Source organism: Ips typographus, linkage group LG1 (assembly GCF_016097725.1).
Source record: "Ips typographus isolate SLU linkage group LG1, UJ_Ityp_2.0, whole genome shotgun sequence".
Classification (NCBI taxonomy): Eukaryota; Metazoa; Arthropoda; class Insecta; order Coleoptera; family Curculionidae; genus Ips; species Ips typographus.
The window spans coordinates 4,636,383-4,648,679 of NC_138422.1; the positions used below are offsets into that span (position 1 = coordinate 4,636,383).

The window sequence follows — 12,297 nt, forward strand, 5'->3', positions numbered from 1 at the left end:
ACAAATTAAGACACTTTTTTCTGTCAGTTTACTAATACTCGTTCGTACAATGATAATGGTTACTATGTGGATATTCTAGTTTGGCACTTGGTTCCTTCTATTGCTTTTCTGACGTCATTCGCCCACACCCTAAAGTTAGTTTCATCGTAGTTGAGGCGGCCATACAAAAACCCAGGCATAGTATTTGTGAGAACGAAGACTTTGTCTCCAAAAACTTTAACATCAGACGGGTAAATCATCTTTTGATCGTCTTTCTGCACTAAAGAAATAGTGGACAATTCGTTATTCACATTCCAGCATCCTAATGCGTTCTGATTGACTAATGCCAGAAACATGGTTCCAGTTGGTTTGTGAATGTCTGCAGTAGAAGTCTGGGAGTTTGGACCTCGATCACCAATAACCTATACAAAGAAATAACTTTATTATGCGTAAGATATCCAAAAACTGTCAGTCAAGAATGAAGGTGAACAGAGGATATCAAAATAAAATGTTTTTGATTTTCAATTTACCAAGTCCACTCGAGTTATAGGGAAATGGAAGCAGGAATGCCGCAAGGTGCAGTACTGTCGCCATTTCTCTATAACATTTATGTTTCAGATCCACCTAGAACTCAGCGGACCAACTTAGCGCTCTACGCGGATGACACTGCGATCATGGAGCAGGAGCTGCCGACTCCTGACCGGATATCTTCAAAAGGAGACCACAGCATCGGAGAAATGGAAGATAGACCTAAACGCGGAGAAAACGCAGGCCATAGTCTTCAAAAGAAGACCAAAAATGAGGATAGAAGGCAACGTCAGGTCAAAAGACATGGACATTGAGTGGCGCAACGTGGCGACGTACCTTGGGGTCAAGATGGACAAGAAACTCACGTGGAGAAGCCACATACAATACGCCAGACAAAAAGCCAGAGCGACCACAAGCAGGACATCGAAGCTGGCAATTTGGAACAAAGTGACGCTCATCAAGTAGGTTCTTCAACCGCACCCTTCAATTCTTCTTCAACCTACGCCTCGGCAGTCGCACCTAAAGAAACTCCACACACATTTTCTGTTCACTCTGTCATTCTCGACCAATATTTGAGAACTTTCTTCATATTAATTATACGCAGGCAAAACTTACAATAAAGTCATCTCCATGATAACTTCTGGTTGCCAAAGTCTCGTTCCTTAATATCCTGGTGGATACTTTATACATATGGGTGCCTGCCATTGCATGGAAATACATGTCACGATATCCATCTGATTTGATATCGGTCAGCTCCAAACTGAACACTCCATCGTTCCACTGAAAAGAATGACCTGCTATTCTGAAATTTCCTGCTAGCGGTTCGAGGAAGAAGTAATTGTGTGTGACTCTCCAAGCTCGATTTTTACGCAAACTGTAAACTATGACACCATACCCTGCTAGATCTACAAAACAAATTATTATTAGTATGTTGATGCATTTTATTTTTGTTGAGAAATTTGTGATGATTTACGAGTGCGAAACTATAATTTATTTGACCAATTTTTTCCGAAATGTTGCGCAACATTGTGGAATTTTGTTCAAAACATATCTTTGCTCTTACAAAAAATCTAATTTTATAAAATCGTGCAAAAAAGCAAAAAGCTTAAATGTTACTTTGACTGTAACAGATCGTGTGAAAATTTTGTAAGAGTCAAAGTAACATTGAACTTAAACTATAAACGTTGTCAGTAAGTCTGTTTTTGCGAAGTTTTGATTAAAATTTAAGTAGTGAGGGACGATTAATGGTTTCAATAATGGCGTTTTTAACTGCTTTAAATGCAATAAGGGCACTTTGAAAAATTTGGTCTTTACACTTGGCTGTGTTTTTGAGCTACGTGGCAATAAAATTTAAAAAATAAATGTGTTACTTATCCAATCTCATATTGGCATATTAATGAGTCACGTTAAGGGTTGGTTGAGGGGGAAGAATACTCAGGTTTCCACAGGTAACCCACTCTTTATTACGTAATAGTGCCTTAATCTCTAGACGATAATCTTACCCCCAGATGGCTAAGATGGCGGGGACCATGACGTGGTCTGGCTTCTAGGCAAAGGTACACGGAGGGCAACGCTTTAGCGGTGGTGAATGAACCCTAGACTTAGGTCCGAGGGCATTCACCGAGCCGGCAAAGACGCGAAGAGCCTAACAAAGGGAGGTAAGCTGGAACGGCAACTCGTGCTGCGCGTCCACACTAATTCCTTTGTTAGGGCTGATCTAGGGTGTGGCACTTGGTCACCTACTGCTCCACTTTTAAGTTGCACAATAGGCGTACCCAGACTAACCCGGAGATCAGTCAGTGACTTCCCTCTGGGGAAGACCCCAGAGTTCGGTAATCTGTACGTGCTTTTGGTGCAGTATTTATACCCACATCATGACCCCAATTCGCCAATCTTGCTGACACAAACATTGTACTGGGGGAGACCGGGGCAACTTAGGGTAACGGCACCTAGTGTAATCTTTATGTTACATGCCCCTCCCCTAGAAAGTGTTCGCCCCGAACACTAAAAGCGAAACTTATACGTAAAGTCTACATATACTAATGTTAATCTTAAATGCTATAGGGTGTATAAAGGTGGTGGAACGAGTCCTTTATTTCTTCACTAGATTACAGCTTAATATAGTCCTATTCTTAATGCTTGCGAGAGATAGGGGTGTACTTTAAAATATCACAAATGTTACATTGGGTCACCTTTCAACCTTGCTGTTGCGCCTATCTTATTGCCTTCCTTATTAAGCGAAATTCCGTAAATTGCTCATTGTACCCTTCTTTGGCACCATCGTCTAAGTGGAAACGCTTCACCTAGGCTTCATCTCATCATAGTGCCTTCTCTTGGCACTCTATTCTCTAAGCGGCAAACTTCATCGCTTAGCTTCATTTCTTCATATTGTGTCCTTTTGCGTGCTCCTTTAGCACACCTATCCTTGGACAAGTATATTTCTTCCTAATTAACGTGAGCCCATCTGGAGATGCTTCTTCAGCTCGACTTATTAAAGACTTCGGGTGCACACGAGTGTAAGTAGGACCGTCGTGGCGGGACCCATCTGAAGATGTCGGCTTCTTCAAGACATAAGGCTAGTTCGCTTTTCAACAAGGCTGTAGCAGTTGATCGATAGACGCAACAAGATTGCCAGGTTGACCCTAAAAAAAAATAAAACAAGATCCCAATCATTACTTTGTTTGCCATACATCTCTTAAAACATAAATAAAATCATTATGTAAACCTGTACACTTTGTTGTTGTAACCTAGAACTTCATAATTGCACGAATTTGCTAGGTCATCACATACCTACACTTAGGTCAGGGATCGCGACACTGGCCTAGAAATCAAGATATTGTAAATAAATAATTGCGCTAACTATACACATATTCTATGAAACCTAATTAAGAAAATTTTCCTTTTACCATACCCAATATAATACAAAAATAATGTGCTGCTATGCACCAAAAATGTTGCGCTATGGTTGCCTTCTTAGAGCGTCCTACAGGCCCCTCCTTGACATTGCCCTACTCAGTTCAAGCAACTGTGGACCTGCAGGCTAGCCCTTTTTCTTCCACAACCTATCATTGTGTTTTCGCTATGTCTCTTCCTTACCCTTCTGGCCCTTGTCTTAGCTTATCTTCTTCCACTTGAGCTTCTGTACCTTTTTCCTGCGCCGTTAACTGCGTCTGCGAGGGCGTGTCCACTAATGTGAAGATTAGCAGACGGGGATGAAACGAGGCGCCTCCACCATGTCACGTTAAGGGTTGGTTGAGGGGGAAGAATACTCAGGTTTCCACAGGTAACCCACTCTTTATTACGTAATAGTGCCTTAATCTCTAGACGATAATCTTACCCCCAGATGGCTAAGATGGCGGGGACCATGACGTGGTCTGGCTTCTAGGCAAAGGTACACGGAGGGCAACGCTTTAGCGGTGGTGAATGAACCCTAGACTTAGGTCCGAGGGCATTCACCGAGCCGGCAAAGACGCGAAGAGCCTAACAAAGGGAGGTAAGCTGGAACGGCAACTCGTGCTGCGCGTCCACACTAATTCCTTTGTTAGGGCTGATCTAGGGTGTGGCACTTGGTCACCTACTGCTCCACTTTTAAGTTGCACAATAGGCGTACCCAGACTAACCCGGAGATCAGTCAGTGACTTCCCTCTGGGGAAGACCCCAGAGTTCGGTAATCTGTACGTGCTTTTGGTGCAGTATTTATACCCACATCATGACCCCAATTCGCCAATCTTGCTGACACAAACATTGTACTGGGGGAGACCGGGGCAACTTAGGGTAACGGCACCTAGTGTAATCTTTATGTTACAATATCTTGATTTAAAAAAAAAACTTAACAATCCAATCCAAATAGGAAAAACAAAGTATCTTTTTTAACGATAAAAAAGCAAAAACCCCATGACAAAAAAGTTGTGTATTTATTTGCTTGCTTCCTTTTATTACTTGTTATGTTGTGAGTGTTATTAGCACTTTCCCTCAAACAGCATTTGAAAAGCCACTTTTCTGCAACTTGTCTTTTTTGTGTCGTTACCTTAGCGTCGTGTCACTGGTGTCCAAACTAATAATTCCTCAATCCTAAACATTCAAAGTAAATCATCGGTAATCATACATTTTTTTCATTCAAAGTTCAAAAAAAAGCTCTTCTTCAGAAGTTCTTCTGGCTTAAAATAAAACACTTAACATATTGTGAAGAAACATCATAGTTATAAAAAATGTATTCACAATTTGGTAAAACTTTTGTAATATTTGGTAAACTATGTGAAGCACATCAATAAGATTCATAAAAATTACAGAACAGCTGACTCTCTTTGATATGCCCATGTAAATCTTCACAAATTTTCTAAAACAGTAAATGATACAGTAAGGTCAAATTATAACCAACATACCTGGAAAATATGCAAAAGCATCCCCACAGGAACCTTTCGGTGTATCAATTGTCAGACTAGCCAACACAGTAACAGGTGTCAGCACGTTCTCTGGGAAGTTAAACCGGTGAATAACTTTGTCGGTTTGCAGATTTATGATTACCAGTTGATGGGGCTTTACTATGGTTCTGTTTCCTGTTGAAAGAAATGATGTTTTAACTATGACCTTCATATAAAAAATGACTTTACTGTAAAGTAATAATTTCATCGACATGTTTGACCTGTTTATCAACAACAAGCATACCTCGATAAAGCGATAATTACACGCCTTGATATTTATGTGTTCCTATAAATTTGCATTCTTGGGTAGGTTGTTTAGAACCAATTAAAAAGGATTTACTTCATTTAACACTAGCATAAACGATCCAATAGCTTTAAGAAAATATTAATATTCAAGTTTCCGAGAATAGTTAATCTAGTTCAATGTCATTGCCAGCATTAGAATTTATAAAAGTATTTCCTTGTAGCTTAGTTTATATGCATTGATACCGACATTTTACGTAGGTCAGGAAAGTTAGCGTAGCTTTTGCATACTGTTGTGAATTTAAATGTTATTTCTACTGTAGCCGAAAGAAACAAAAACGCAATAGGTTTTTATTCTTGAATAATCAAAAAAACTTAAACAAAACGACACCTAATTAACTTTCAAAAATTTTAAAATATGACACAAGAATTTTAATATTCTTCTAAGAAGAGAGAAGGGAAGAAGATTAAGAATTAAAAAGTAGAACATAGATGCCACAAATAATTTGTCTGGAGAATGTTAGAAAACGTGTTACAAAATTCACACATATGTAGGTATACACAGTATTCGCAGTATTGCATTATTTCACTAAATCACTCTTACCTAGTGTTTCAACAATTCCAGTATCGACAAACCACATCCTATCGCAAACATCGATGGCGATTCTATAAACAGAAACAAAATTCTCCAGCGAACTGCTGGTATCTGGATACAAATTCATATCCCAGTTAGGGTATGGATTTAGAGGAACATTGTGACGGTTCCGGCTGTTTAGTGATACATAGTTTAGGGTGGATGGCACCCCTAAACGTCGTCTAGGAATAGTTATAAACAGTTTATCCTTCCATACGTTGGCACCCATTGGAATATTGTTTACTGTAAATTAATTGGGAGGTGTAAAGGTTATTAGGTTACCAGCAGCATTATCAACTTGTTTGGGTAAATCCATAAATTTGTTGGGGTTATCATATCACACTTTTTTGAAAATCACAAATAATAATAGCACTATTTTTTTTTAGCTTACCATATTGATAGTCGATAGAGCCGTACGAAATATTTTCTTTATTATTGATATTATTTTCCTTGTTGTTTCCTGCACTGTTATTTTTTTTACCAATGGATGTAGCCGCGTTGGTTTCTCCGTCAAAGACGATGGGAGAACTGTCAAATTTTATACCAGAATCGCTTCTCTTGTACTTTCCTTCTCTAGCCAACCTGTTAATAAGTTAAGATACAGTTATTATTGGGAATCTGTAGAAAAAAGTAATTTAATTTTTATCAACTTATGCTTTTATTAAATTTGTTGGTAACAACTGTGTTTGGTGCAAATTGGTTCTCACCCAATTTAATTGCAGAATTTGCACCACATATGAAATTAAGTTCTATCTTATTAATTTGATTCAAACAGATGTACCTAGATTTTCCTGTAATTTGTTCTGTGCTTTATGCCAAATAATGCATTTTACTGCATGTTTCAATAAGTCATGTGTGTGCAAGATCTTTCCTAATGGCATGCTAACATTTATATGGGCAATCTTCGTTTCCTATTTTATGAAAAACATTTTGGTTTAAATAAACGTATGTAGATTCCTACACCTTTAGAGATAAAGGATGTATCTTGTCTCGTGATATACAGTGTGTCCTAAATTTACAACAATTTTGTTTTGCTTTCGAAATATTTTATTTCAAATTTAACTAAAAAAATCGAGTTGTCCGGTTAAAAATTGACCAGCAGTTAACACTAAATTTTGTAGTATTTTTCTTTGCAAAATCTAAAATAAGAATGATAAATAAATATTCAAATTTGTGTATAGTGAATCAGAATTTTCTTAAAAAAATAAAAATTTATATCTACTTACTGGTATGCAGCTCTTGAACTTAGCTGATCTTCAGGCCACTGAAACGTCATCCTAGTCCAGCTAAATTCCTCATTAAGACCAGCCGTCCTAACGTACGTCACACAAAATAATACCGTCAGCAACAAAACATAAACCGCCATAATTACGCTCCTTGATCGCATAAATAAGTCTATTTAACACTATCAAAACCTTAAGAAGTTATCCGTTTAACAGCTGACATTGAACTAACATGAGATCATGTTGCATGCAGAAATAAATATGGTTGTTTACGTTTTACAGTTGGTCTTAAAAGCGTTCCCAAGATAGTTGCATTAATCGTTTTTGGTTTGGTTTCAAGCTGGTGAGATTTAAACGAGAAGGTTTTAATGACATTCAAGATTAAAACGGTGTCATCAGTTTTATGGAGAAATACTAATTAATTCTAATTGCTATACCAGATACAATGTTAAAAATAAAAATATATCTTTTTGACAAACACAATTATTATTAGAAAACAGGGTGCTGTTTTTAAAAAGTAGAGTTTTATAAATATTCTATATTATCTCGATTTAAGAACAGATATGGTTTTTCTTTACAAAATAGCTTTATTAAATTTCATCCTATTATTAGTCAATTATTCAACGCTTGCAACGATTTAAAGAATTTTTTATTCACTGGAGGTTTAAAAAAAATTTAAATCACTCTAAATATCATTCGCTTATTTACAGATGTAAACAAACAAACATCAATGTCACATATACAGTCTGTCCCAAATTCGATGCTCACCATTGGGATCTCAGTTATTATCGAAGTTACAAAAATGTTTAAATTAGAAAAGTTTTAAAGAATTACATGGCTAATTAAAATCTCTTTTGAAAAATAACCCAAGCATGTTTTGTTTTCGAGATATTTGAACAAAACTGAAAAATGATGATTTTTTCTTTGGCCATTATTGTGCAAATCGTTTAGTGGACAACTGTTAAACTAAAATAAATATTTGTATACCATACGATACATCAATAAAATGGTAATTTTTTCGCCTATTAGATGATAATAAAATTAGATATGGCTTCCATAAGTAAAACAAAAGTTAGTGTTCTAACCTCAAAAATAAATAAAGATAGAACATTTTTGAACATCCCTTCAACTCAGGCTAACTTTAAACGAATAAGCTGTATGTGTAATTTTGATTGAATCAATTATTTGCTTTGGCTATTTAAATTGTTTAATAGTAGAGACCTACAAGTTTGTTAAATTATCAATTATTTTTTTGTTCGAATGAAAATATAAAACAACGAATGGTCCAAATTTAAATAAACGAAAAAAGAAAGAAATTCTTTTATTTATTTTATTAATGTAATGTAAATTATCACTTTAAAAGCTTTTATGCAAATTTTTGAAGTGCAAACTTGCATTAAAATTATTCGGATTTTTTTAAAAACCGATGCAACCAATTATACGTGAAAAACATAATGTCTTTCTGTATCGACTCAATATCTCGTAATCCATTAACTGCATTCGGTAAATATTCATACAAAATAATCGAAGTATTAAGGGGATCGGTAAAGACTTTACGTTTTTCGATCGCGATGCTTGGCCTACGTGTAGAAAAATATATAAAAAACAGTGTTCGTTCTTTGTTTCTGTCGATAAAAATACGGCAGTGTTAACACAGACATTACTGTTTAAGCGACGAGGCTCCTAGAGTGATATGGAACAAAGATGCAAGATTTCCGCTCCTTAATTCGAGCAATTTTTTAGTCCTATCTTTTAACCCAAATTACGACTTTAATTTTTAACTTATTTACGTGATTTTTTTTTATTAAATAGCTAAAGGTTTGGGGAATGTGCGAAAGTTATTTTTGTCACCAAAAAAGTTTTGCAGGTAGGAAAAATAGTGACTTGAAAATTATGGTAATTTTATCATTTTGTTAAAATGCTTCTAAATATTTTAATTTACGTACTATTAAATAGTATATTCTATATTAAGAGCGGAAAGTATATATTTGCCGCTTGCACATGAAATTTGCAGCTTGAGGCGAAGCCGAACGCTGCAATCATGTAAAAGCGGCAAAAGTACTTTTGGCTCGAAATATAGACGATATTTTTTCGACGACTGCTGTGGGGTGGATTAGAAGGACAACTCACATCATTTTCGTCGCTCGAACTCATTGTCACCGATAAATCACTTTGACGGAATGTGGTTATTTCAAACAGGTATGTCAAGCGTTGTTATGGAAACGCCGAAAAAAGTTGGTGACTAGATTGTTAGTAGAAAGCGAAAACGCTCTAGAGCAGAAAATGATTCACTTTCTGCGCACGTGCGGCGAATGACCACTTTCTGCTTTGAAATGGAAGCGTACATGAGGTACTTTCAAAGTCAGTCGTCGAAAAATTATATTGACTTTCGCACATTCTAGCAAGTGTCTTCTTTCATATGCCGTTTAAAAAACAGCAATACCTAGCCTAGTTTTTTTTTTAATTTGGGTTAAAAGATTGTCATAAAATGCATTGAATCTCCCATAAGAGGTTTTGCTTTACCGATGCCCTTAAGTGAACCCATCAAGTGTTTTATTTGTGGCAGATTCGGATAAGTTTCCGCACTCGCTTAACAAGCAACAGAAGATTTATTGTTGTACTAGTCTTGCATATGGTACGAATAGGAATACGAAGCTTTCCAGAAAGAGTGTACCGACAAAAAAAATTAAACAGAGATAGGTAGTGAACTTAATCTCGAGACAGAATTTACACTTTCCACCGTGGTTTGTATACTCTTTTATTTTTAACAACGATTAGTGATTTGTTTACAATCTTGACAACGTCATCATTATTCTATTGTGTTTCTAATATTTTGAGCTGAAACGTTTCTTAAAGTGCTTTTAACATGGAGAATTCTGTGTCTCGAGATAAAGTTCACCTGGTCATCGTCTCGGCGATCTAATCTCTCGATAGAAATCAAACACTTTCCACCTGAGTATGTAATACATACTCATACATGTATGTTTGTATATACTATTGTATATGGGTAGGTATAATCGAAAAACTAACGTTTCAATTTAGCTATCTACTTGAGCTGTTCTAATGTGCATCAGGGACTTTAGTGACATGTAGGTCACTCCTAACACTTCTACCAGTTGATTTTTTCTTTCTATTTTAGTTAATCACCTTGTTAGCTTCTACTTAATACACCTTTACTCCTTCCATGTAAATGATGTAAATCCATGTTTCTTTAAGAAATTGTGAAATAAAATTGGAAATTTCTTTAAAAAATTCTTCTTGTGAGTAAGTAACATAAGGCTTCTGAGCTGTTGTATTGTAAGTAATTTCTATTAGAAATAATTTTTTTGCTATACTTATAGAATGTTTCAATTTTTCCTGCGACCCTTGACAGTTGTAAGTATAAGTAGGCATTTTCAAAACTGATATGGAAACACAAACCCAAAATTTCAATCTCGCGGTTAAAATTAAATAATCATTAGTAATAACCTTACAGGTATTATTAGTTCAAACTCGCTTTATTGTAATTAGAGTTTAATTCACTTTATACATTTTATTACAGTGTGTGTGTTTTTTTCATTATACGCCACTGTGCAGGAGACAAAAGCCGTAAAAGGAAATAAAAGCGGAACCAATAAAGAGCAACAAAACTCGAAATCCCAGGGCTAAAGTGCCAAATATATGGCCCTGTATAGGTCGGCAACGATCCCAGTTCTGGATCTATGCTGGCGCGATTTCTGGTAAGCCAAAAGTCAGGATCAAGATTGGAGTGCAGAATATACGAGCAGATTTCGCAGACGATGCACTGCCGATATTCCCCAAGGAGGGACCGAGTTTATCAGGACATTTTTATGGCATTCGGATGTGCATACCCACCCATATGCACCGTTTATTTCTGTTGTCTCTTTTATCCATAAATCTATGACCGTATTCACTAAATTTCGTAACATAATAAGCTCTATTTCATTTCACTTGAAACTCTCTGCACAACTAACCATTTTAACGACCGACTCTTTCTTACGATTTTATTTCTGTCATTCTGCTTGACTGGAGAGTCCTCAAAATATTCTATTGTGTCCTTTGGAATAAAGTTGTGAGATAGACCTAATCCCAACTAATTCTTCTTTTCGCTACCAATACAGCAGTGGCATTTGTCGGTATAAAAGACTTTTTGTCGGGGACGTTTATTTATTTCTTTGCATTGTGTAGCAAAGGCAAGTCGAGAGGCTTGTAAGTTTAATTTAGGGGAAGTAATGACTTTTAAGGTAAACAATCAAATCTGGGCCGCTTGTTTGTCAGTAAACGGAATAGTGGGTTATATCGTTTTACAAAATTATTACCCGGAGTTCTAAGTGTTGATCTATCCACGCAATTTTATATTAAGCCAAGCATGACATGATTTATTTATTTAATACAATATTATTTTTTACTTAATGTTGCAGGTATTTATGATAAAGTTATTAGAAAGTTTTTAAGCCTTGTATTTATGCGCAGAACTAAAATGGCCGTTCGGTTTTATTAGACACTTTAACTGTCAGGAAGACGTAATACTCAAGATGACGTAAACATTACACACGCGTTTATGTTAAAATTTGTTTGTTCTTGTTTTCTTTGTATTTTGTATACTTATAACACGTATGCTACATAATGGATGACATTTTTTCAGGGTGTGTATTCTTGAAACGAGGGAAGGGAGTTATTAAAAGAATGACCTGTAGAATGTGACAGGAACCCGTTATTGTCAGCTTTCTGTCACATTCTATCAACACTTCTCCTGAGATTTCCGTTCCCTGCTTTCAAGAATTAGGTCCCAGGTGTCCAAGAGCACCATGGGCATAGGAGATTAACATTCAAAAACATTTTGGTTTTCTTTACGCTTGTACGGTTCAGTTGATTGAAAAACTTTCTTAATAAAGTAGAGTGCATTTTCGGCTATCAACTGTGATTTTCCAATACTGTTTCCAATACAGTGTTGCCAACCTATTAAAATCAGAAACAACAAATGCCATTTCATCTCTTTAACAAATTTGAAAATTTAAGAATAATTTTGAACCCACCTAAAGCTAAGAAAATGAAACATAAAATCAACCGATGAATCATCTTCAGGCCTGTAGGTAAAACTTGAACATATTTGAAGTATTGATAACCGAAAATACTATATTGTTCAAACTTTGTTGAACTGGCTACAACCTACATCAAAAGCGTCTCCTGTTCCACTCCATCTTTAATAACATAGTGCTATATCGATGTGAAACGTGGCAAATGAATACATTTTTAGAACGTCGTCTAT

General features: G+C 36.0%; 1 protein-coding gene across 2 annotated transcripts; it reads right to left on the reverse strand.

Moving 5' to 3' along the window:
* Nucleotides 1–7,277, reverse strand: LOC145725663 (L-dopachrome tautomerase yellow-f2-like). 2 transcript variants are annotated; one of them, XM_081974510.1, is made up of 6 exons: nucleotides 7,032–7,277; nucleotides 6,197–6,387; nucleotides 5,776–6,048; nucleotides 4,890–5,063; nucleotides 1,123–1,412; nucleotides 1–401 (listed from the first exon to the last, which is right to left on the reverse strand). In XM_081974510.1, the coding sequence occupies exons 1-6, from the start codon at nucleotides 7,190–7,192 to the stop codon at nucleotides 63–65; spliced, it is 1,428 nt and encodes a 475-aa protein (XP_081830636.1). In that variant the 5' UTR covers nucleotides 7,193–7,277; the 3' UTR covers nucleotides 1–62. The 2 variants fall into 2 exon arrangements, with proteins under 2 accessions (XP_081830636.1, XP_081830631.1); XM_081974505.1 differs by having other exon boundaries at nucleotides 6,197–6,390.
* Between the last annotated feature and the right edge of the window lie 5,020 nt (nucleotides 7,278–12,297).

Excerpts from the sequence above, each read along its gene's own strand:
- LOC145725663 (XM_081974505.1), bottom strand. The coding sequence starts at position 7,192 with ATGCGATCAAGGAGCGTAATTATGGCGGTTTATGTTTTGTTGCTGACG. Across the intron at positions 6,391-7,031 it reads AGTTCAAGAGCTGCATACCA|CAGGTTGGCTAGAGAAGGAA; the intron begins GTAAGTAGATAT and ends TTAACTTATTAA. Across the intron at positions 402-1,122 it reads ATCATGGAGATGACTTTATT|GTTATTGGTGATCGAGGTCC; the intron begins GTAAGTTTTGCC and ends TTCTTTGTATAG.